The sequence below is a fragment of the Thermobia domestica genome, chromosome 7, assembly GCF_964235325.1.
Source record: "Thermobia domestica chromosome 7, izTheDome1.hap1.1, whole genome shotgun sequence".
Lineage (NCBI taxonomy): Eukaryota > Metazoa > Arthropoda > Insecta > Zygentoma > Lepismatidae > Thermobia > Thermobia domestica.
This window is the reverse complement of record NC_137460.1, coordinates 8,345,844-8,372,761: the sequence shown is the minus strand read 5'-3', so window position 1 is coordinate 8,372,761 and position 26,918 is coordinate 8,345,844. Positions and strand designations below refer to the sequence as shown.

Here is a 26,918-nt window from a genome sequence, read left to right as displayed (position 1 = left end):
ACCAGAGGCCACACCAGAGGGATCTAAAGTTAATGGAAGGGATTTCTGGAGAGAATTTTCCCGACATTTTACCAATTTTTTTCTGTTCAAGTACGTTGTGGGCCCCAATACTTAGCGCCTCTGGAAAGGTTGTTTCCTGATGAAGAAAATGAACTATAAACCATGACTTTCAATGAACAGTGTTGATGCAATAGCTATTTCACTGCGAGTCTACGATTTTCTTTATACTAACTCCTTTGTGCATGACAACTAATTTTTTGTATATGAACATATCTTTGTTATGTTTATCGAATGAACTAGGTTCGATTCAGATATCCGGATGACAGGTTCATGTGCGTTCCTTGTTAGAAGACATGGCAAACAAGCGACAAAAGAAAATCATTTTAAGAACTATAATAGAAACACTAACAATTATTCGAATTATATGGTAAGAATAATAATAGCATAAATGTAAAATAACGACCAGAACAATAATAACAAAATGAAACTTAGCAGTAATCCAACAACACTGTATCGTCAGGAGATATTCTCCGTTTAGTACGAGAGAAGACATTGGCAAAATTTCATAGATGCGAGTAGACAACCAGGACAGAAAATTCACAGGTTTACAACAATATTATTGTAACCGATTACCTAAAACATAGAATGTTATTAGTTACTTGCCATAAATGCGAAATATATTTCACAAACCTTTGCTCATCCAAACAATAAAAAAAAAAAAAAAAAAAAAAAAAAAAAAATGGAAATACTCACAGTCAGTGACGAGGTATTTCTGATATGCTCTGAAGGTGATGTGCTTGGTGTTGACTTGACACATAAGTAACACGCTAAAGTGGTGTGTAGAGTACTTTTGCTGTGTAGAGTATTGTAACATGATATTATTCTATTTTACTCTAATCTATTCTATTCTGTTTTCTACTGCAATATTATAGATATCAGATACGTAGCAGAATGTAATAGGCACCAAATTAATAAGTAAGGAAGTAACATATAATCTAACTAATTTAAAATAAAATAATCTACTTTTTTATTAAGTAAATATAATCTGTAAATAGCTGCTGTAATTATGATATAAGCCTACTAGAAGAAAGAAGTCTTAAGTCAATTCTTTTTTTTTTTTTTTTTTTTTTTTTTTTTTTTTTTTTGCAAGTTTAAAATCAAATCCATGGTGGGAGGGACTGTATGTTATAGGAACTAGCAACTGTGTCCTGTTACTGGTAGTTGACACTCTTGTGCGCCAGTCTGGAGATCGTTATTCAAAATGGCGAACAACAGTGTGAACGTATACACGGAACAGAGTATAGTTTTGGTGAAGTTTTTAAAGAAGACGACTTAAAATGAGCTGAAAGTTTTAGATTTTAGTCATATTATAGTAATGAGACACTCAGCCACAGTAAGACATTTGAGTGATGCAAACGCTTCAAGGATGGCGGTACGTCTGTAATTTGTAGCACTTCTAGTTTTAGGAGAAAGATTAGGGTAGAAATAAAAGATATTCTTGGGATGCTTAATTGGTTGCAGAAAACATTTTCTCGCTATCTATTACCGTTTTAACTCTATAGTGATCAACGTTGAAACTGAAAGTGGTTGAGTTTTATCATTTCCGGTTTGAATGGAGAGTTAGGAGACAGAGGATAATACGCCGAACCAATACGCAGAGGATAATTCTTAATACGCTGAACCAATTTAGGAAAAAGTGTATTATCACTATCTTATTTTGCTATATAGTAGACAAATATTGAAACCGGAAGTTGTAGTAGATTCAATCACTTCCGGTTTCAGTAGAATTAAGAATGTAGCTGACATGTATTTTTAAAACGCTTATTCGATTGTAGGAAACCACTTCGCACTATCTATTACCATTTTAGTTCTATAGTGATCAACGTGAAAACCGGGAATGACTGATTTCAACCATTTCCGGTGGACGAGTCAGCTCCATTCATGAACTCGATTTCTGGCTTTTGTTCCCATACATTCTGGCTTTTTTTTTTTTTTTTTTTTTGGTCTTCTAGACGAACAAGCAAAAGAATAGATTGAGTAATTACACAACACAGTTTAGGTTAGTAACCAAACTTCTTGAAAACAAACAATTTACCGCCACAAGCATTGCCGCTCGAAGGGGGGGGGTGTCAGGGTTTTGGCCCCCAGGTTTACGTAAATATATAGTATTAATATAGCAAACCACGAATATTAAATGCCAGAAGTAACATAGCAACCATGGGGATTTACCCCCCCCCTAGAAAATGTTCTTGATATGCCCATGGCTACAAACGAAAGGAAGAAAACTTAAAGATATACACCTATTATTATAAATGTCGCAGCGATAAAATATTTAGTAATTCTCTTAGCTTATAATGATAATCATCATCTTAAGTATTCTACCTTATTCGTTGGTCACTTGCCGCAATTGAGAATCTTTCGGTCCTCCACTAACCTTTTCGTCTTCATGTACGATATCACTGTTTTGATATCGTCCATCAATTGTAGTCTTTTTCGCCCCTTCCCTCTCTTTCCTGTCACCATACCTTCTAGCACGTCCCTCATAATACAGTACCTTCTTAGCCAATGTCAAAACCAGTTTCTTTTTCTCTTCTTAATAATATCTTAACTTGTTATTTTCTCCTTCACCATTTCTCACACCCTCTCATTCACTTTCAACTGGGCTAAGCTAATTCTCTCCATTCCTCTCCACACCCACACTTCGAAAGCCTCCAGTCGTTTTTGATAATTTTTTAATAATGTCCATGTTTCTGACCCATACAGCATAATACTCCACACGAAGCATTTTATGGGTCTTTTTATCAACTCTTTATTCAAAGTCCTTCAAAATAGTATTTTTCTTCTTTCTAAAGGCTTCTTTCGCCATTCCTATCCTTGCTTTATTTCACGTTCATACTTCATACCATAACTAATAATACTACTCAGGTATCGAAAACTAGTCACTTGTTCTATTTTCTCCTCTCCTACTTTTTATATTTGACACCGAACCCTTCGTTTCAGTAGTGATAAAATATCTTTTTTTTTTTTTTTTTTTACTGAGAATGTAAGAGAAAACGGGAGAAGTATGGACACAGTATTTTCCACCACACAGGCCCGGCCCGTATCCACGAGGGGGAAGCAAGAGGGGGTTGCCCCCCCTAAATTTTGGCTGGCTCCCATAAAATTTCACGGTAGGCTTGCAAATGAACTATAATATGGTAACTTATATGAAGTATAATATGGTTGGGTTGGAGCCCCTAAATTCTACCGGGCCCCCCGTAAATTTTGGGGCTGGCTACGGACCTGCCACCACACACTCATAAAACGCATTACCAGTGGGACTTATGTGGTTCAAATCCCACATTATACTATTTCCACATGTGAAATAATTTCGTTGCTGAACACACTATGCCTCAAATCAACTAACGTCACATGACGTTGGATCAAATCAGATGCCCTTCGTACCAGAGGAGAGCGCTTTATCACTTAAAAAAAAAAGATAATAATTTCTTATTCTAGTTCCTCTTTCTTGCAGTTCTCGTGACTATGAAAGGTGTCAGGGATATTAACACAGGAACATTGAGGACAGTTAAAAATACCCCTGCTCTTCAGAAGGAGTCAAATTTTTGATAAATTTCACCTCATGATCGTGCACCAAGCATCAAGAAATCTTTGTTGAATGATCCATAGTTGAAAGGTTTGACGGGGTCCGGATCAACTGCAACCCTCTTAAGTGCATTCCTGAAAACATGACAATATTATTTATAAAGATTTGACGAAGTCTTTTTTGGGAGGGAAGGATATTCAGACTCGGTGCTCCTCCTTGGGTACGCCTCTGTCGTCAGTTAACGTCTCAGACTACGTTACGATACCACTGAGAGACCCTGCAGCTTTATACAATATTAAGCTGCAGGTCTCCGTCTCATGTAGCCCCTATGCTAAAAGGGAATGTTAAAGTCCAAACAAATAACTAACGTTTCCTCATATAAATTAATCTTTCAGAAGAGGGAATTTGCAAGCAAATGAAACCGAAACGATGCCTTTAAAATTAAGTTTATTTTGAAGAGACCACAGGAATTTTTATTTCTTTTATTCCTTAAAAATAAAAGAAAGACGAAAATCAGACATGTTGAAACCCAGGTACATGGTAGAGAACACTAAATTTCTCTAAGGATTTAAGTCTGCATGCGCTTTGCTTCGTCCTCTCTTCTTTACATGTTTGGTTAAAAGCTAGCAAACACATGGGATGGGGCGAAGCTGGTCGAAGAAAATGTTTCATTTTCACGAAAAACCATGAATATTCAACAGTATTCCAAAACCTTCCAGGAATTTCCGCTCTCTCCCTGCCTTATTTTTCGTTTCTTTCTACCTGCTACGAAATTACGTCTCGTTACCGCACTGGTTGTCTGTTGAAATTTCATCGCTTGCCACAAACCGTTCAGTCTAGTTTACGGCTCCGGAGGTGTTTCCGCGTTTATTTACACCTTCGTGTTTCTTTTGCTTCATTTAAGTGAACCATCACATATTTTCTTATTTTTTTTTGTTTAAATGAGAAAGTTGTTTAAGAAACCTACATGCTAAAAATGGAAGAACGCTCTAATCGAAACGAGAAGTATGTACAACTAAATTAAACTCACTGACCAAGGCTGCACAAATTACCTTTGAAAAAAGATAATTGAATAAGTAGTCTTTAAAGAATTTTATCCCCAAAAGATATACGGCAGAAAAATATTTTCCTCTTGTATGTAGTGACTAGGAATTAGGACATTAGTTATTGTCATTTTATAGCCAGTAATTAGGAATTAGGAATTCTTTTTTCACCTGATAATTTCGAATCCTGCAGGTCGGAACTGCAAGATTCCACGATAGGAGGTGATGTTCCTCCAACTTCCCACGATTTCTTACTAGATTCTGCTGCTGAAACACTAAAACAAGTTTTTTTTTGTTTTTTTTTGTTCTCTTCATTCTTTTGTAATGCTGCGAAGAATCGTAATATTCCACTGTCACATTTGCAATGCAGCTCAGATTGCTCTTATATTCTTATAGGCCACTATTTGTCTGCAATATTTACATTCTCTAAGGCATAGAAAAGTAATGTGGTGGCTAGACTCATAAACACTAAAAGGAGAAAAAAAAACTCTAAACTTTTTAGTCAATACACCTATAATTCAACAATTGTGATGCCAGTCAGCATAAAAATAATGAACACATAAAAATAATGCACAACTGTTTGTGTTTGAGCAACCAGTCCGTCTAAAAATATCAATCCCGCCGGCTAAATGTCATTCGAACAAGCGCAGAGTTCGGATTACGGTGGGTTTGGATTAACGCGAGCAGCCTTTACTGCTAGTGGAGAAACAAAATACGAAAATGTGTAATTAAATGAGCTCGAATAAAAGCCAGTCACCTATACTCATTCATGTCCAATAGAACAACCTACCAATCATGTTTACACCGTGTGAGAGGAAGCAATACCGGTATTAGCAATTGAAGGGTTTGGTGCAAGAAGGAGGCAGCTCCACTTTCTCCAGTATGTAGCAAATTAAACAAAAACGTTTTGGAGCTGCCTTCGCCATTTCACGCAAACTCTCCCATCTGCCGCATTTCTTTGCCTCATTCTTGAACCAAATGAAGCGCCTTTTTCTTTTCTATGTGATAGGGTGTGCAACTCAATAGCGGCACAAAGTGGAGCTGCCTCCTTCTTGCACCAAATTCTTCAATTCTAGCCGTGCTAACTTTATTGGTCCACAGCAATTTGCGAATTATCCGGGAATGATGAGGAAATCCCCCATTAAAACTAGATGCACCATGTAAGTTTTATCTTTTTCGTGTTATTTTCTCCTGGAGTAAAAACTGGAATTAGAAATGAAGGTTTACATGGATTGTGATGTTAAATAATGGACTTAAAGGAATAATAAACACATATTCCTCCTATCAGTATATTTGAGGAGGGGTGGGGGGAGAAATTTTAGTTTTCTTTTCTAAAAGGAAATTTACAGTAACAACAATACTAATAATGCATAAAATAATAAAATCACGTATATGCAGTGTTGCCAACAACCTGTGAAGAAAATAGGCTAGAAGGCCTTCAGAAATAAGCTTTTTTATGCAAAAAATGGCTAGATTTTGAACTGCCAACTTATAACTCACATTGTTTTGATTTTAAACCCCCTTTTTGTGTGTAATATTATAAGTGAGTTATAGTAAAATTAGAAATGTTGAATTGTATTCACTGAAGAATAACAAGCAACATACATGATTTTAAATTACAATAAAAACCCATCAAGAACTCTTCTGATCTGTGAAAATCAACAGCCATATTATCAGTTGAATTGAAATAAGTCATCATCGATGACGTCACAGGTAGCCAAGGCGCTGGAACTAGATGCATCATCGTTGGATCATGGATTGATTATGTTTGCGGAAACTACTATTGTCCCAATTTTCAGTAGTACTTCTTTCGGCGGATCATAGATCTTACATAAATTATCATCTTATTTCTCCATACATCCGCATGAATCATCATGATTGCATTAAGAGTTTTCAAGCTTATTGGATATCCTATTTTATTCCTTAAACAAAAACAATCTCTGTGTTTGAAAAAAGGAACAGTTTGTTCAATTTGTGTTAGAAAACTTTCATTCTTGCTATGAAATGCGAAAATTAAAATAATTAAAAAGTAGCAAATAACGGGGCAGTTACGGGAGTGATATTAAAATTCTTTGAAATTGATAAGTATTGCTAAGTAGTTGTAAATCTGTAGGTGGAGAGAGAGAAGAATGAAAAACAAGTGTTTGTTGCGTGATAAAACACCCTCTGTCTAGAGAAATCAATTAAGACAATAATATATAATGACACATAGACCAATTTTTAAAAAGATACACTTTATTTTCAAAGAAAAAAGTATTTTTAGAATTAATTTAACGGCTAATAAAAAGGGCAAAAATAGAAAAAGAGTTTCATACAATAAGCTATATTTAAGGCTATAAGAATTTCGTAGATTTCTATGGTTAAATTCCTCTCCAAATAGGCTAAATTTAGCCGAAAATAGGTTAAATTGGCACCACTGCGTATATGTCAATAACTGAAATTGAAGCAGAGATATTAAGTAACAAAAGTTTTACGAGTGCAGCAATTACGAGTGATTATTTTTACATTTTTTTCAGCCCTACGAAATCGGTTTAAGGTTGGTTTAAAGGGACAAGTTTTGCCGATAGATGGTACTACAGTCTTCGTATCTCCCCCATGTATTTTTTATTTTTCACGAAAATTCACGATTTCCCTTACAAATTTCAACCTACAGACTTCAAATTTTTAGAAAAGGAACTTCATAATCTATCGAAGGCACTTCATAATCCGTACCGATATTTTATTTAGAATTTTCTTCATTGTTAAAATGGCTTGATTGTTGAAATGGATATCAAAACCTTTAACAATTGAACTGTTTCAACAATGAAGAAAATTCTAAATAAAAAATCGTCACAGATTGTTCTCTTTAGTAGGTTATGAAGTTCCTTCTATAAAAATTTGAAGTCTCTAGGTTGAAATGTATAAAAGAAATTGTAAATTTTCGTGAAAGGTAAAAAATACATGGGAGATATACGAAGACTGTAGTGACATCTATCGGCAAAACTTGTCCTTTTCCATTAACCTTAAATGGCTTCGTAGTTCACGAGGAGCTGGAATTTAAAGCCCGCGTAATTTAAAGGTTAATCACGACTTTTCGCATCATTATATTACTACAAGTATCTGTCTTAAAATCATTGTTCATTGCAGAGTTAAACAGGGTCCTAGAACCTATTACATTACAATCAATAGTAATATCTATTGCTTTTGAAGTACAGGATGTCACCTTCATTACTCTACTTCTTTTGAGGTGGACGGGGCCCACCCTTAATGCCGTCCCTGGGCACAAGACAACTTTTATACTTTGGTTTTGTTGCACTTTTTTCTTCAGGGGGAGGTAACGAGTTCTGTAGGGGAAGCTGCCCCAAAAGTATACCTCAAACAAACACTGAATGCGATTTATCGATTGATATCTATTTCATGATTGGAAGTTTTCGGCTGTATTGCTGGATCAATTTCAAAATCGAAAAAACGTACCAAAATGTACTGCATTCGGTTATATTTGTTTGTAATACATGAAGTTAAGTTAGATTGTGTTACATTAGGCGTGCAGTTTTACTATACGGATCCATAGTATAAGCAGTAGTAGCAAGCGCGCCCATCAGGGGGGCAAGGTGGGGCGATCGGCCCCCTAGAGAAAATCGTACTTTGGAATATCGAAAACTCAATAGAATTTTAACATTAGTTGCAGCAAAATTTGAACATATATTTGAAATTGATATATATTCACTCACAATCTTATTCGAAATGAATGTTTGGAATTAAATTAATTTATTTATCCGAACAGAGTCTTCTCAAAGAATGTCGTACAATAAAAATATAACTAAGTACGAAAAGCCATATTATTTATTTAAATGTTAACTACGCCCAAATTATGTAAATTATTCGCGAGTAGACTACCGATGACTTCGCTGGATTGCACATTGCTTTCGAGTTCAATGTTGAATTACATCAGAAGTGACCGAAAGAAAAATTTTCCTGGGTCAATGTAGTTATTTATTTATCATTGTAGAACATAAAGATGTAGCCGCTAGAATAATAACAGATTGAGTAGTTCTGATTACCTATGTGGGATAAAGGAAAAGGCATCAGCAGGAAAATCTAAAGTTCCAACAAAAACATCTTCCATGATCACTTAACAATGAAAATCTTATTCACAACAATTAATCTGACAAAATGTTGTTGTTTCCTAATTTTTTAGGATTAGGAGGGAAATATCAAAGCCTTTTAAGAGCACCATGTATGAAGAGGGATGACGTCCCTAGGAGATCATACTCTTCGGGAAAATGGGGACGAATGAAAGGACCTAGGACCTTTATGCTAGGTACCATTCCAACATTTACCTGGCGTGAAAGAGGAAAACCCAGGAAAATGCCCAGGATCTCACGATGACTGGCCTCAAAACGTTTCTTCATCTTCGAACCGGGACCATTTCCTGGTAGGCCACTCCATCAGATAGGTGTAAAAGCCTTTCTAGGTCAGAAATCCAAACTAAAAAGAGCTTTTTCTGGGTTTTCCTCATTCGCATTAGTCAAATGTCAGGATGGTGCCTTACCTAAATATCTCCCCAGATACTACGATCACCGAGGAACATCCTCCCGCATACGTGATGAGTTTAAAAGCCATAGATGCTGAAGGAACAGAAATTTCCTTTCTAATCCTAATCCTAAAATACATGGTGTCTCAATAGTAACTAGGTGATTCGGAAAGTCGAAAAGTTTAAAGAAATTTATTCTACAAAAAGAGTTGACAAAAGAAGTAGCATAATCTGGATTTTTTAAATTTCTTCTTTGGATGATTTTACAGGATAGTGTTACATTGTCTGACCTGTATTTCAATGCAACATCTTTGGGCAGATGTAGCCAGCAGGGGAGCGTCCACCCCCTTTACCTTCTGCCGTTGTTATTCGTGTGACTCAACGTTGGGAGAAATCAAACAATAAATATAAGCCTCCCATACGTCCCGTTTAAAACGGGACAATCCCGATTTTGCACTCCAGTGTCCCGCGTCTCCGTAAATTTAGTGGAAACAAGCAAATGCCCCTATATTAATCCCGTTCCGTTTCTGCCGTCAATATCAGCTTATCCACTGGGAACCCTGTTATTAGTAAATGAATAGCAAGTTGTAACATGAAACAGCTTGAAGCAGGTTATCACTACACCAGTCTCTTATTTTCATAGCGAGTGAAACAATAGACTATATTCGCAACGCAGAGTTTCAGTTGTTCGTTGGGGCCGCGGTGGCTCAATGGTATAGCGTTCACCTCTGGTGTTTGGGGTCCCGGGTTCGATCCCAGCCCCCGCCAAGTGAACTTTGTGGTGGACAAACACTGTGTGCGTGGGTTTCCTCGGGGTTTCCCGTTTCCTCCCACTTTCTTCATTCCACCATTTCATTCATTACTCATCATCACCGTCTCCTTTAGCCTCACCGGCATAAGCGTAGGACGTAACACTCGAAGATTTCATTTCATTTTCAGTTGTTCTTTGCCAATCAAGGGGATCTACAATCTTTGATTAAGTGCACGAGCTGAGCTGGTTTTTTATAATATACTCGTATTACAAGTGAAGGGTTCCAATTTTTGTATCAACAAGAATAGCTAAACGGAAATGAAATTTTTCTTCAAATTTGAAGAGTATGGAGATGAAAAAAAAATCCCATGTAAATGCTAAACACTCATAGGAATTCTCCAGAAGCATAAATATTTCCTAAAAGCAGATTGTACGACAGACTGTTCGTTACTTCTTTGCATTCATTTCAAATAATGCAGTGAAAATGTTTCCCAAAAATGTATTGTGTTGGAAAGTTTGGCAAAAGGGGGGATCGAAGGTGTCCCGTATTCTCATGAAAAAAAAAAAAAATGTCGGGCTTACATAGATGTTATCTGCTACTGGACTGTGCATATATTTTCATACAGAGTACATAAATAAGTTTGGCACCAAAGACATTTATTAAACAATGAAATAAGTTCAATGACAAACCATCTTCAAATGTTTCAATGTGCAAACGCGCCCCTTGTCAGTCTGAAAGCTCAGATAACGCGCTAATGATAGTGTAATTGGGGGTGCTAGAACTGACAAGTTGCGCCCAGGATTTTGTAAACATTGGATTTGGTAGAGCATAAAATACGGGATCTGACCTGGGTTGCATACAAACAAAATCAAGCATGTACAAAAGAAACAGATTGTGATGTCAAAGGGGTTGAAAGGGGTGAGGAGGGAGTAACTTTTAGGACTGGTTTATCTACTCGCACTTACTTGTAAATCTCAGTGTTTTCTCCTCGACGATTCTTGCTGTGGATTGAGGTCCGTCCATCCTTCTCTCTGGTCTACTGGGCGTCCAGGTAGTCGTGAGTTAAGGGTCTGCGAAACCCGGGCAGAAAAACTAGCGTTGCGAATACAGAAAATTTAATCAACATCGAAATCGCTCTTTAACGAAATGTTCATGGTAGTTGATAGCTATAACGTCAGCTAAGACAAGGTGCTCTCTAGGTTAGAGCAAGGTAAACTTCTCGTAACTCGGAATTGTACCTCGTGTTCCTACATGTTGACTCGTCTCTCATACGATCCGGACTACCTCTTCCAAAAGTCTCTTAATGGTTTTTGTTCCATGTCCCTTTCGGGTTAATATCCTGGGTCGTTGACTGTTTCTTCAGTCTCGATGAAAAGTGTGTGTGTACTCATAGATTAACCAAAGGTGAGGAGATGATAGGAATGCTGACAGGGAAACAATCTGTCGTTTTTATTCATTAAGAAATTACATGTATAGAAGGAATTAACAAACAGCAAGAAAACTACTTTGTAAGAAAAGTAAATGAACTTAGAAGAAAAATGAAAAGTGATTAAACTTTAAATTAACGATGATGTTTCTCACTGCATTGAATTTAAAAATGAAATGTCCCAAAGTCCGAAATAAAATGTTTCGTTATGTGTCCAAATACACATATCTTCACATCAGTTTTTTCAGCTCTGTACTATCTTTTCTGATTGACATACGCCTTATCTCTGCATAGTATTGTAACTAAACAAAATATATTCCCGTTCTGCCTAAAGATAAGATCATTTGAAAATATTTTCTAGGAAGTGCTTGGGGACCTTCAGGTAGAACGGGAAGCCACCGCTCCTAATTGTCTTTTCCCGATTCAGTTTCTAGTTAAAATTTTGAAACTGTTTCTATTTCATTTCATTCTGAATAAATGACTTCCCCTCCTGAGCCTTGTAGACCTAATGAGACTAAAAATATTAGGTAAACGGCATAAATTATGCAGTCCCCCTTTATGAACTTTAGCCATTCCCCATTCCTGACACTCCTTGGTCCTAACACTCGCCTTTGGAGTTTACTCTCAAATACTCTCAGTCTGCTTTGTTCCCTCAAAGTAAGCGGCCATGTTTCGCTGCCTTAATAATTCAATATCAATTTTATATAATAGATGGTGTAGTTATGGTACATCAATTTTTGGATCAAAAGATCCAATATATTTCAGGCCAAAATTTTCTTGTAGGCCTTATATCTGGTGAACAACATACAGTGTAGCCAAGCCCAAACTATCATTTGACTTAGTATGATGTGCTTATTTCGTAGAAAATACGAAAATTCGATTTAGCGGCTGTTCAAGAATTTTGTGGTCGCTGATCCAAGAAACTCCAATACATTTCAATTGAAAATTTTCTTGTACGCCTTATATCTGGAGAAGTACATATAGTGTAGCGAAACCCAAGCTATCACCTAACTCAGTATGGTGTGCTTATTCGGTAAAAAAGAAATATATCAAAACTCGATTTAGGGGCCGTTCAAAACTTTTGTAGCTTCTGATCCAAAAATGAATCAAAAAATCCAATATATTTCAATAAAAAAATTCTTGTACGCTTTATATCTAGAGAAGTACACACAGTGTAGCGAAACCCAAGTTATCACCTAACTCAGTACGATCTGCTTATTCCGTTAAAAAAACAACCGAAAACTCGATTTAGGGGCCGTTCAAAAATTTTGTGGCCAATGATACAAAAACTAATTATTGCAAAAGATCGCACTCTTTTGATGCATTTTTTGGACCATTCCTAAATTTCTTGTTAGGTTTGTATATTTAAGAAAACAAACGTTTTTTTTTATTTTCTTAAATGCATGAGGTTTTACACTGAGTGATATAATTTTGTTCAGTCCAATGGAATTTATTGGTTATCTCACGTGTTTACATTATTTACTCGTTAACCTTAAAAATAATGTAGAATTTATCTCACTCACTAGATGGTACGTCCAACTACTGTCTTGTCTGTACACGCAATCACAATCTTTTTCAAAATGAATATTTGATATTCAATTAATTTATTTTTAGAGCACAATTTTCTCAAAGAATATCTTATAACAAAATATAAGTAATTATAAAATGTCATATTATTTATTTGAATACTAAATTCCTCCAAATTATTTCGAATCATTTCTGAATAGATTTCCGATTTCTTCGCCCTATTGGTGAAAATATAAAGAATATGTCTTCTGTACGAACCAAGCAAAGGTATTTTGCTATGCACATATATTAAAATTAGAAGGTTCTATAACTAAATATATATTATTTATTAATAACTGGATCAAACAAATAATTATAACTTTAGAAACACATTAAATTCAAACTATGGAAGCGGTATTGTCCACTAAAACACTGTAGGCACGACGACGACCACACGTTCACATCATAGGGACGCGCACACACAAAAGCAACTAGTCTAACGGCTTTTTTTTTTTTTTTTTTTTTTTTAACACACTTGTCCGCCCAAAGGAAAGAAATTCCGAGGATTGACAAAAGTGAACTCCGGAGGGAAGGAAAAATTACTATTTAAGGACAAGATCCTCAAGGAAGGGCGATCGGCCCGAACATAGCCCCCACCTTGAAATGCTCGCGTTTCAAGAACATGAATATTATAATGAGAAGTGTAATGCAACAAAATAGAAAACAACACCAAGATGTATATACAAAATAAACAAGTAAAGAAAATCGAGACACTAAATATGACAGAAATAATATAAGCACAACATGAAAAAAAAAAAGAAAAAATGAAAATCAAAACACGAAATATGAATAAGAGTACCATAAACACAATATGAAAAGTTGATATTTGAATGCACTAGTATATCTAGCTATTTGAATCAAACGGTAAACGAGAGAGCTTCACAATGGGGCGCCTGAATTCCCCAGTAGCTGTTCTTACGGTGACAGTTCGCACAAGTCCATCACTACCACTATGGATGTCCTTGACACGACCTAGCCTCCACTGTAGAGGGGGGAGGTGAAGTTCCTTTAATAGCACCAAGTCTCCTTCTTTCAGGTTATCACGTCGGATCCACCACTTTGGCTTCTGCTGTAGACGGGATAAATACTCTTGAGACCAGCGCTGCCAAAAGTGCTGTACCATTTGCTAAACTAATTGCCATCTCTTCAGGTGGGACATTTTCGACAAGGTGAAATCTTGTGTCGGAGCAGCAAGCATCGGTTCTCCTATAAGGAAATGTGCCGGTTTTAGCGTAGATAGGTCATTAGGTTCTTCAGATAAGGGGATAAGCGGACGTGAATTCAAAATTGCTTCAATCTGGATCAAGATGATGTTCATCTCCTCATAACTCAGAGTTGCATTACCCACAATTCTTTTAAGATGATGTTTCACACTACGCACACCAACCTCCCACAAACCACCAAAATGAGGGGAAGAGGGGGGATTGAAATGCCATCTTATGCCCTTTTCGCTCAGGTAGGACGAAGTCAGCTGGTTTCCCTTCGTATGCACACTGTGTTGGATCAGGTCTCTGAGTTCCTTATTCGCTCCTACGAAATTCTTGCCACGATCACTATACATATCACTAGGGAGCCCTCTCCGAGATACAAAGCGTTTCAACGCCGCTAAAAATGACGCACCGCTTGCGTCAGACACTAACTCGAGATGTACTGCTTTAGTAGCAAAACATACGAAAAGAGCAATGTATGCTTTGTATTCATTCGGCTTCGCCCATGACTGTTTTTCAATAGCAACGGTCCCGCATAGTCTACACCTGTGTGAGAAAAGCATCTACTCGGGTTTACACGAGCCGGGGGTAACGGTCCCATAATTTGAGTTTCTGTTCTGGTCTCGAACCGATGACACCTTACACATTTTCGGATAATGTTTCTTACTAGATTTCTCGCACCAACAACCCAGAATCTTTCGCGAAGAATGGACAAAACTAGTTGAGGACCCCCGTGGAGCGTGTTGAGGTGCTCCCTCTGAATTACAAGCTCTGTAAGCTTGTGTTGTTTTGGTAATAAAACCGGATGCCTTTTGTCTATGGTGATTTTTTGCATTTTGTAGTCTTCCTCCAACACGCAAAAGCCCCTCACTATCAATGAAGTTAGACACAAAACACGACTTTTAGGTGGGAGGGGTTGGCCATTTTTTAAACATTCCAGTTCCTCAGGAAATGCTTGTTTTTGAACTTGTTTCACTAAACACCTTAAAGAACCTTCCAGCTCTTCTGCTGTTAATGGGCCTTGAAGCTTCTGAAGGGGGTTTCTGCAGTTGTAGACAAAGCGAGGACACCAGGCTACAACGCGTTTCACTTTGAGCAGAGATGAATAACGGCTAGTGATATCATCCACTGTAGCTGCACACATAGCACTGACACATTTTTTTCTTTCTTCCGTCACCTTGTCAGATATGAGGGGTGGTCCTGCAGCCGTTGGCAACACTGCATCATACAACCAGTTGGGACCGTTCCACCACAATGAATGGCACAATAATTCACTAGGGTTCACACCCCTGGAGGCACAATCAGCAGGGTTTAGCAAGCCGTCTACAAAACACCATTCCGCTGCACGAGCTGTTTCTTGGATTTCCGCGACTCGATTCGCCACAAATGTTTTCCATTTGTCAGGGGAAGAAGTAATCCATGTGAATCGGTAAATGCTTTTACCTCTTGCACCTCAAACACAAGGGCGTTTGAGATTGCGTTGAGCAACTTCACCAGCAATAATGCAGCACACAACTCCAATCGAGGGAGAGAAACAGTTTTAATTGGCCCCACTTTTGTTTTTGCAGCAATTAGCTGCACACTGACCGTTCCGTTTGAAAGCTCGGCCCGCAAATACGCCACTGCAGCATAAGCCCACTCGCTGGCATCTGAAAAGCCAATTACTTGACATTTTTTAGCGTTGGGAGGTATGATGCACCGCTCAACCTTTGCTTCCTCTAATAGGGACAGTTCCTTGCAATATTCTTTCCACTCCGCGCACATTGAACTAGGAAGGTTTTCATCCCATCCCAAGTTTTCCTTCCACAACGACTGTAGAAGCACCTTCGCCTTGATGGTTACCGGTGAAAGGAAACCAAGTGGATCGAAGATTTTGGCGATCTCAGATAGTATCATGCGCTTGGTCCACACGTCGCGCTGCAAGGGGGGAGAAACACTGAATCCAAACTCGTCACTGACTGGTGACCACTGCACTCCGAGGGTCTTGATGGTGTTGTCATCGTTGAACTTGAACGGCACAGACACTTCGCGCATATGAGACGGTACGGCTTCTAGCACTTCCGGTTCACTGGATGCCCATTTTCGCAACTCAAAGCCTGCTTTTTTCAGCAACTGAATTAGTTATTGTTGGAGTTCGATCGCTTCGCGTACAGTTTCACAGCCACCTAGAAAATCATCCATAAAGAAGTCCCTTACTAGTACACTTGCTGCCAAGGGATAGTTTTCACCTTCGTCTGCTACTATCTGTTGGAGGCACCTAGTAGCTAAAAAACTAGCAGAAGCAGTTCCGTATGTCACCGTTAATAATCGGTAGTCTTCTACAGGAGAGTTCGCGGAATTGCGCCACACAATTCTCTGAAATTCAACATCTTTTCTGTTTACTATCACTGCCCGATACATTTTGGCAATGTCCGCGCATAAGGCCACTTGATGTTCACGAAATCGCACCAAAAGTGGGAAAACGTCGTCTTGTAGCTTCGGGCCCACCATTAGCCGTTCATTGAGAGAAACCCCGGATGTTGTCTTCGCACTGCCATCAAAGACCACTCGTAATTTTGTTGTTGAACTCGTGGGTTTTAAAACTGCGTGGTGGGGGAGGTAACAGCTTCTCTCAGGTGCCACGTTCTTCTCTTCTGGGGGAACAAGCTCCATGTGCCCCAACCTCAGATATTCTTCCATGAACGCACGATATTGTTCCTGAAGTTGAGGTTGTTTTGCTAACTTGCGTTCACAATGTAACAATCTTCTGACTGCAATGTCACGTGATTTTCCCAAGGGCGACACATTCTCCTTGAATGGTAATCTCACTACATAACGGCCATATTCGTCACGGTAGTGAGTATCTGCAAAATGCTTTTCACAGTTCTTCTCTTCTTCGGACAAGTATTTTTTGGGAGTAACTTCTTCTAGCTCCCAAAACTTACGAAGTGTTGTGTCCATTTCACATGACGCACGATATGCCACCACTGTTACGGCTCCACTTGTGGTACCTACTCTACCAGAAAGCACCCAACCAAGAACAGTCTCTAGAGCTACGGGTGTACCCGGTGGTCCAACACGCTTTCCACTGAGCATTAATAATGGAAACACATCCGCTCCAAGAAGCACGTCAATGGGGCCCACTATATTGTAAGTGGGGTCCGCTAGCTTTAACCCTTTCAAATGTGGCCAATGTGAAGCACTGGCACAGGGTTGCTTTGGGAGATCAGATGTTACCTTCGCCACTACAATCGCTCTTGTTTCGAACGTTTCGTTCATCTGACCTAACGGCTGAAGCTGCAAGTCCACCATCGCTTTTGCAGATCCTACCCCTGCTCCCGTTATGCCCGAGATCACCACACTGGATTTTATTTTTTGTAGTCCGAGCTTTTGCACGCACTTTTCGGTCACAAAACTAGTCTCTGACGCACAGTCTAGCAGAGCTCTGAAGGGATATGACACACTGTTTTTTCCCTTTATTTTAACAATCGCTGTGCACAATAAAACATGCGGCACACTTGTTTCGGAAGCAAAATGTGACGTGACACTAGAATCATGCTCTGGTAACGCATCATCTCGTTCGAAATGTAACATTGTATTGTGCTTTCTGTCACACTTGCGGCAATTTCCGCATGAACAACTGTCCTTCCGACAAGACTTGCGCATACAATTGAAACACAAGTTCTTTTCTTTCACGAGCGCGATACGCTCCGCCACTGAACGTTTGACGAACTCGGAACACCTGTATAGCGGATGGTTTGAATTACATAGTTCACACAAACTTTGAGTCCGTTGTGCAGTTGTCACATGAGAAGATGCAAGCCTCTTTTCGCGGTTTTTCATTGTATCACTGCTTGCGGAGTGTCGAGTCTTCCCATTGGTCGAAACAGCCAGAGCGCGGGCTCTGTTGTCCAGAAATGCCGCCAGCTTGTCGAAAGATGGCTGTTCACTGGAATTTAACGAAAGTTCCCACTGTCTTCGCGTCTCACTGTCTAGTTTATCCGCGGTGTGATAAACTAAAACCGCGTCTCAGTGCTCCACTGGTTGCTCAAGCACTTTCAGCGATCGAGTACACTACATCGTTGTGTCAATTAATTTACGCAACGCCGTTGCCGAATCTTTTTGGATGGGTGGTTGCGTATTTAAGCGTTTAAGAATTGAGTTCACAATTTCACGTTTACTGTGATACCGCGCGTTCAGAATGTCCCATGCTTCTTTGTAATTACTGTTCGTAATTTGCATCGCCTGAAGGAGTTGGGCTGGCTCCCCCTTCAGAGATGTTTTTAGATATTGCAGTTTTTGAGCACCAGATAATTTATCGTTGCTGTGTACTGAGGCTACGAACAAATCGTGGAAGGACAGCCACTCGAACAAATTACCTGTAAATGTGGGTAACTATAATTTTGGCAATTTCACCTCACTACTTTGCTTTGTTTCTGAAGAAGAAACCGAATTGTTTTCCATAACTTGTAAATCCCTTAGCACCACACACATCTTCAGTAATCGATTGTCCATCTCCGCTAGCTCTTCTTCTTCTTTTTGAAACTGCTCAACATTAGAAATGGTTGCAATCTCATCCAGAAGCTTCGAACAATCCTATTGAAGGTCACTGACCCTTCCCTGGTGAACCGCAATGAAGCTGGTTTCTGTTGCCGATAAAGCAGCGATCGCTTTCTCTTCCCGCGTGATTTTCGCTTTGAGAGTCCGTTTTTTGATTGCTAGAGCTTCCATAGTTATTTGTTCGCACGACACAAAATGTTTTAATTGAAATCACTCACACTCTGTAATGACTGTGTCCTACACTGATCCACGACCGGAGGACCATTAAATATGTACGAACCAAGCAAAGGTATTTTGCTATGCACATATATTAAAATTAGAAGGTTCTATAACTGAATATATATTATTTATTAATAACTGGATCAAACAAATAATTATAACTTTAGAAACACATTAAATTCAAACTATGGAAGCGGTATTGTCCACTAAAACACTGTAGACCACACGTTCACATCATAGGGACGCATACACACAAAAGCAACTAGTCTAACGGCTCTTTTTTTAAAAAAAACACACTTGTCCGCCCAAAAGAAAGAAATTCCGAGGATTGACAAAAGTGAACCCCGGAGGGAAGGAAAAATTACTATTTAAGGACAAGATCCTCAAGGAAGGGCGATCGGCCCGAACATCTTCAATTCTAAATAGGTACAGAAATTTTCAAAATGAAAATGAAATCTTTGAGTTTTACGTCCCACGATTATGCCGGTTAGGCTAAAGGAGACGGTGATGATGAGAGATGAGTGAAATGAATAAAGAGGGAGGAAACGGGAGAACCCCGAGAAAACCCACGAGCACGGTGTTTGTCCACCACAAAGTTCACTTGGCGGGAGCTGGGCAGAAATTTTGAGTATTTGCTTTCAGGACAATTTGAGACTACAACAGAAGCGAACGAAAAAAAATTCTGATCTAATAGTTATTTCTTTGCTTGTTTTTACTACAATTATAACAGGGTCAATAGATCTTATCACCAAAAATGGAGTGGGCAGTGGGTCAAGATTTGTGCGTGTGTCAAAAGGATGTGACCCACACGGACCCACCGACCCACTCTGCTTAGTAAATTGTAGACAGCACCTTCTGAACACTGGTGAATTTGTCTACGTTTTACTTTCAAGGATTCCATTTTTCTTCCACTACGGGCCGCGGTGGCTCAGTGGTAGAGCGTTCACCTCTGGTGCTAGGGATCTCGGGTTCAAACCCTGCTCTCGCCAAGTGAATTTTGTGGTGGACAAACACCGTGTGCGTGGGTTTTCTCGGGGTTCTCCCGTTTCCTCCCACTTTCTTCATTCCACCATTTCATTCATCACTCATCATCACCGCCTCCTTTAGCCTAACCTGCATAACCGTGGGACGTAAAACTCAAGAATTTCATTTCATTTTTTCCATTTTTCTTCCCTTTTCATTTGGGTCTATTTACTTACCTGAGATGAGTATAGTGCGGTCCATAAGTGCAGGATCGTGCATTTCCGGTTACCAGCACGAAATTTGGTCAGAGTGTTTAACGCGACATGTAAATGAGAAAAAAGGCGGTGGACAGCTTCTCAATATGTTTCATGTACTCTGGGCGCCATCTTGAAAAATGGCCTACTTTTCACAAGTTCCCCAAATTTTGTCCGATTTACACCGTCTTTGGGCTCAAATTCACAGGCAAAACGACTGTAGAAGACTGTGAACTGCTAGACACTAACGACAGTAGTTTTAATTCCTTGAGGGGGCTAGTGAAAGGGCACAGGTATTCTAGGGGGCAGTTATTTTGTGTACACTAAAAATAAGACTATTATATTATTTCACCTATATATCGAGTTCTACATCTCTGGGAAGGGGGTTCAAGACAGGCCCGTATCCACGGGGGTCATGGGGGCCACCCCTAAATTTCTACTGCCCCCCTAAAGTTTTCACGGTAGGCTTGCAAGAGCACATACTACAGTTAATATGGTTGGATCGGGCTCCCTAACTTCTACCGCCCCCCCCCTACATTTTTGCGATGGCTACGAGTCTGGCTCACGTTGCCACCAGAGGGCACTTGCCTCCTTCTTCCTATCTAGCGTTGTCACAGTGCTGCCATTATTTGCAACAGGTATCGAGTATTAATACATGTTTCTGCTGCATTCAGTAATATTTTGTTGGAAATAGCAGTCATCTTGAAAATGTTTTATTATTCTGCAACGTACCTATAATGAAACGTTCAAATAATACATTTTTTAATGATCTTGTTCGTACATTAAGTGCGTTGGAGTATCATTTAAATTTTGCGTGTGTGGAGATTATAAAGAATGCAACACACAACCGTAATTACTAGAAAAAGTAATTACTAGATCGAGATCACACCACGAGGACACGGATGCATTCCAAAGCAAGTATAGGACACATGTGAAGAACGTAATTGTTGTACTTCGTGATACTGGTAATCATTTTGAAGAAGAGCAACTGTCCGCATCGCAGCCAGTCTGTCCGCATCGCAGCTAGCACAGGAATCAAAATGTATGAGGACTTCGTTTATAACTGTCTAATGACATACAAGCCGTCTATACACGATGTTATAAAGAAAGTTAATATGCAGCTTTTCAACTGCAGCTCGTTGAAAGTTCGTTGCAAAGATAAGATGAAACTTACTAGTGCACACAAAGATTCTAACCTGTTCTGCTGCAAGATGTTCATAGCATGCCACGAAAGGGAGGGCGATATCAGAGAATTCTTTTCTCATGAGAACACAACTTATCCTCCATCAATATCTGAATTTGGAGATCTCAGACTTCCTACCTTAAATCAGATACTTTGAAATGTTTTGAAAAATTTGATGGGTGTAGAAGTACTATCATCCCCCATTCCTCTTGTCTTGTCGTCGATGGAGCGATGCTGGTACACCAACTGCAACCAGGAGCAGCGAAAACATTTGCAGAATATGCCGCAGTTGTGAATAACTGGGTTTCTTTCACACTTCGAGACACTAAACGCTTAGACGTGGTCTTTGACCGCTACATTGAAAAGAGCTTGAAAACACAGACTCGTCAGAAGCGTGGGCAGGGCGACCGCTTTGTTGTCAAGCCAAAGGGACCGCTTCCAAAAAAAAAAATCCAGAAGTTCCTTGCAAACGATGACAACAAGGAGAGGCTATTTCATTACCTCGCCGAAACATTAACTGCAGCTGATATTTCAGGAAAAGAAATATTCTGCACAAGAGGAAATCAAGTCTTATCCTCTTCCTCAGGCTTAGATATTTCTTCGTCATTCCACATAGAAGCTGATGGAAAAAACCTTCTGCACGTCCGTCATGCCGCCGAGAAGGGACAAAAAATATTACAGTTCGTACAGTTGACTCCGATGTTGTTATCGCTCTCTTTGAGTTTCTGCATCTGTCACTCACTCTGGAGAAACTATGGATTGATTTTGGTTCTGCAAAAATGCGACGTTTTATTCCTATACACACCATGTGCACGAACTTACCTTCTGGAACGATAGATTTGCTGCCGTTTTTTCACAGTTTTACGGACTCTGGTAGATGGTGTTTAGACAAGTGGATACAGCTTTCCGGGAACTGTCAGCTGTTCATTCTCACGCTGTTGTAAGCTACCAATCTCTCATGCAAATCCAGCGATTTGTGATGCTCATGTACGACAGATCAAGTACTTTCGGGGAAGCCAACGAAACCAGACGTATTCTATTCAGGAAGAAAAATCGCACAATAGACAGAATACCTCCAACCGAAGACGCATTGAATCTCCATACAAGAAGAGAAACTCTTCAGTGCAAGGTCTGGCGACAGTGCCTCGAAAAGGATGTGCATGATGTTGAACCCCTGAACTGGGGTTGGAAGGAAACAGATGGACTCGGTTACCAACCTGTGTGGACTACGTTGAGGAGTATGTCTGATAACAGTCGACAAATAAGGACATGCCATTGCAAACTGCGCTGTACTGGGAAATGTAGTTGTATTAAGAACGGCCTCATCTGTACGTTGCTTTGCGAATGTGAAGGACAATACTCACAGTGATATCTCTATGAACACATCAGCTGAACTTTTTCTTAAATGTGAAAGTGTATATGAGTAATGTAGATATGTAACATTGTAGCAAACGTATTAAAGTTGTAGAATGATAAACTGTATTAGTTTGTACTTCATATACAACACCTCTACAACAAAAACTCATAGTGAGGTCGAGTGATCGGGAGGCCATTCATGTAGTTAACCCTTATGGGACCTTGCCTTTTTACGTAAATTTTAGAGTTTCAGTCAAGCAGCTATTGCAACGAGACTATTTATCGTAGGATCATGGTACATACCTCGTTTTTTGTATGAAGCTGCGTTTCCAACTGTACTAGTCAAATTTCCTTATTTTGTACCCAGGCGGGAAATTCCCGCCCAAAGTAGAAAAAACGGAAATTACAAAAAAAAAAAAAATGGCATCTATATCTCCCCTCGAACATGCAAGTGGTACATGACACGAACATGCAAGTGGTACCAAAAAACTTTGCTTTATAGTGAATAGAATGAGGTATGAAGAATGGTCCCTCAAAAATTAGTGTAGATGCTCTAGCCGATTTACCAATTTCCCCCAATAATACATTGTCAGTCAATTGTTTTCCAATGAGCTTCAGCATAAAGACTATTCTTCGTAGGAACATGAATCGTACCTTGTTGTCTTTATAATGAATCAACCTTTCGTGTGTCACCACTCGCATGTGGGTATCATGTACCTGTGGACGGAAAATTACCTCCAAAGGGAAATTTTGTCAGAAAAAACACTCTTTTTCAAGTTTGGGTCCCTCTCCCCCCTGTTTTAACGCTTAGATCTCAAAATCGCCTAAAACATACTACATGATATATGTAATATCTGTGGAAAATATCAATCTCATATCTTGAAAACTAAGGGCGGTAAAGAAAATTCCCCCACGTGGAAAGCATAACCCGTACAACTTTAAGGAAAAAACAAAAAAATCACTGACACGTCCCTATTTATCCGAGGATCATAATTTGCAAACAATTTCGTGTCAAATTAAGGTAGCTTTTAAATGGTATCACTCACATGTCCCTATCGTGTCCCCGAGGGGAAGAAATCCCGAAAAAGGAACATTTTTCCGAAAAAAATCTCATTTGTTTTCAATTTGGACGCGATTTTCTCGCTTCTGATACACAATAAGGAAATTGTAATAGTACAGTTGGAAACAGTGCTTCATTACGAACACAACAAGGTACGAACCATGATTTTAGAATAAATAGGAACGTGTCAAAAAAATTCCGAAAAAAGCTCTAAAATTTACCCGATGTTTTTCTTCTTCAATGTTCGTGACGTCACCACCCGTAGGCATCACACGCGTGACTGGAAAATGCCCATGAAACACGTTCTTTGATGCTTTCACGCTTGAATAAATGCAAAAAACCCGGTGTGAAAAGCTTAACTTAAAGCCATATAAGACAAATTCCAAAGGTCGACGCTACGGTACAGATCTGTTTCATCGGTCCCCAAATGGTTAAATGACTAAAATCGGAAAATTTTTGCTGTTAACTGTTTCTTATTCTGTTTGGCAGCAGACTGGAGAAGAAGAAAAGTGTTTTCTAAAGCTTTCATGTAAATATTTAGATTAAGTCGCTAGAAGTTAGCCATTTTTCAATATGGCGTCCAGTGTCGACCATAATGATCCTACGAACTGTCTCCCGGTAATTTTCCAACCTTGATTGGACATGTAACAAAATGACGAACTTTCATGCTGGCATCCGGAAATGCAGGGTACTTACGCTAACATACCACACTAGTATATCGAAGTGAAAAAAGAACTTCAGGCACTTTTGAATATTGATATTTGTAATTGTAATAATAGCAATAATACTTACTACTTGGCTTTCAAGACACAGCTTATAAGTTTTCAGAGGATCTAACTACTGGAAAAATATATTTTTGAATCACGTGTAATTATATGAATTATTATATTAAAAATTGCATATAACTATGTGTGCTTGATCATCACTGCCAAATTGCAAAATCAAATAAAATGACTATTGATATGTAGTTAGGCCCCAATCCAAACTTGGATGTTATCACATCGTTTTCATTATAATACATATCTTGCGGAAAGAGTGGAGATCAGAATTTTTGCGAAAAATTTAGTATCTTAGGAAGTGTTCAACTTAAGGAGCTGAAATTCAGTATATTAACTCTTTATTAAAAGTAAACAGAGCGTGTCCTAGCATGTTTTTTTAAAAATTCTCTTTTATTAGGAGGATCTTTCTATATATGGGAAATTGATAGTAGGTTGACTTGTAAAAATAATCGAAAACAATCGATATTAGTTAAGAAAAATTGAGAAACAAAAAATACATTAACATCCACTACTTTCTGATACAATAATTGCTGAAGCTTGTGTTTATTGTATGGAGTGTTCAGAGCACAAGGGAATCAACGCTTAAAGTTGTGAGAAAAGTAGACATAAAATTTGTACTGTAAGCTTAACTACATGGAAATTTTAAGTTTGTACAGCATGCTTAATTATGTGGAAAATTTAACATTTTTTGTCCCCCTTTACGTTGATCTACTTTGACTTAAGAATTACAAATTTCATTCTATTTTCCACTGAAAAGTATCTGTAATTCAACAAGGAAATAATTATGAATGATAATTAAATTGAAATGCATTGTGATATGGTCCATGACAAACACTTTACCATTTTATATCGTAAAGGTCAGATCTAGCTGTATTGTAACAGAGCGATGCTTGAGCAATTGACCGTAGAAATTCAAATTCAGATTACCTTTGTTGTGAGAGATCCGGGTTCGATTCCCAGCGAGAGCTCATGTGGTTCGGATTCCACATTAATCAGTAAGTCCCATCTCATATAGCCTCGCTGCTGAAAAAGACGTTAAACTCAAAATCAGCTCAACTCAAATTCCAATTAGTGATAATTTCACAGCTTTGTTTTTATTACAAATGTAAACTCTCTAGTAGTTAGTGGAGAGGAGGATGCGGATCATGGGTCAGAGTGGTTTCGTGATGGGTGGTGGGTCGTAGTGGGTCATGGTGAGTGGTGGGTCAGTGGGTCGTGGGTCAAATTTTTACTGTCTCACGCCATCTTTGATCATCACCTACGTGGGATAAGGGAAAAGGCACCAACAAAAGGAGGACTAACAAAAAAAAAAAAAAAAAAAACGCCCCATGATCACATAACAACGAGAATCTCATTCAAAAACAATGAATCTGACAAAATTTTAATATATCCTAGTCTTTAGGATCAGGAGGAAAATATCTTTGCCTTCGGCATCTATGCTTTTAATATCGTTTCGTATGAGGGATAATGTTCCTCGGCGATCATACTCTCCAGAGACGTGGGCAGGAATGGAAACGGCTTGAGGCCTTTATGCTAGTTACCATTTCGGCATTTATCTGGTGTGAAGGAGAAAAAATCAGAAAAATGCTCAGGACATCAGGAATGCGTTCCTGAAAAGGTCTTTTTTCATCATCGAACCCGGGACCACTTCCCAGCAAGGGCGCCCATGTTGTGGTTTCCAAGGGGAGGCAAGTACAAGCAACGTTTCAAATATAGTTTCAAATTTTTCTGAAGTAATGTAAAAATTCTATTGGGTTTTCGATATTCTCAAGTACAATTTCCTCTTTAGGGGGGGCGAGCGCCCCACATTGCCCCCCTGATGGGCGCCCTTGCTTCCCAGTAAAGACACTCTGTCAGAGAGGTGTAAAAGCCCTTCTAGGCCAGTCATCTTAAGTAAGAATTTTCCTCATTTACGTCAGGCAAATGCCAGGATGATATCTAACATAAAGGTCCCCGGACGCTTCCATCCCTTCCCACTTCTCCGGATTATATTATCACCGAGGAACGTCATCCCTCATACGTGACGAGCTTAAAAGACCATAATAGATTCCGAAAAACCACTAATTTCCTTCCTAATCCTAAAGATTGGGAAACAAAAATACAGGGTATTCCAAAAGTAACTACATGATTTCGGAAGCCAGTTTTACAAGATATCTGTTCTACAAAAAGGGTTCAGTGGAGAGGATATCATAAAGTACGCAGCTTGTTTTTTTTTTTTTTTTAAATTTCCATTTCTTCTTCGAGTGTCTGTCCTTTTCAGCTTCGTACATTCTTATTCCTTATTCTGTTGTGTATTGGAAAAGCATAGTCCCCTTTTCGAACCAGGTCAGTCAGAAACCTCTGATATTGAAAATCTGTAATGAGATGGTGCATAGCCATGTCGAAGGGTGCTATCTTTACAATAAAATATCTGCAATAGCCGCGTACAGAGTCGGAGTAATTAATCGTTGGTTTTCGAAATAATGTCCCCC

General features: G+C 38.9%; 2 protein-coding genes across 2 annotated transcripts; both read right to left on the bottom strand.

Moving 5' to 3' along the window:
* Nucleotides 1-14,012: 14,012 nt before the first annotated feature.
* Nucleotides 14,013-14,657, bottom strand: LOC145688987 (uncharacterized). Its single transcript, XM_081763139.1, has one exon. The coding sequence runs from the start codon at nt 14,655-14,657 to the stop codon at nt 14,013-14,015; it is 645 nt and encodes a 214-aa protein (XP_081619265.1).
* Nucleotides 14,658-16,215: 1,558 nt separating this feature from the next.
* LOC145688982 (uncharacterized) lies at nt 16,216-17,667 on the bottom strand. Its single transcript, XM_081763136.1, has one exon. The coding sequence runs from the start codon at nt 17,665-17,667 to the stop codon at nt 16,216-16,218; it is 1,452 nt and encodes a 483-aa protein (XP_081619262.1).
* Between the last annotated feature and the right edge of the window lie 9,251 nt (nt 17,668-26,918).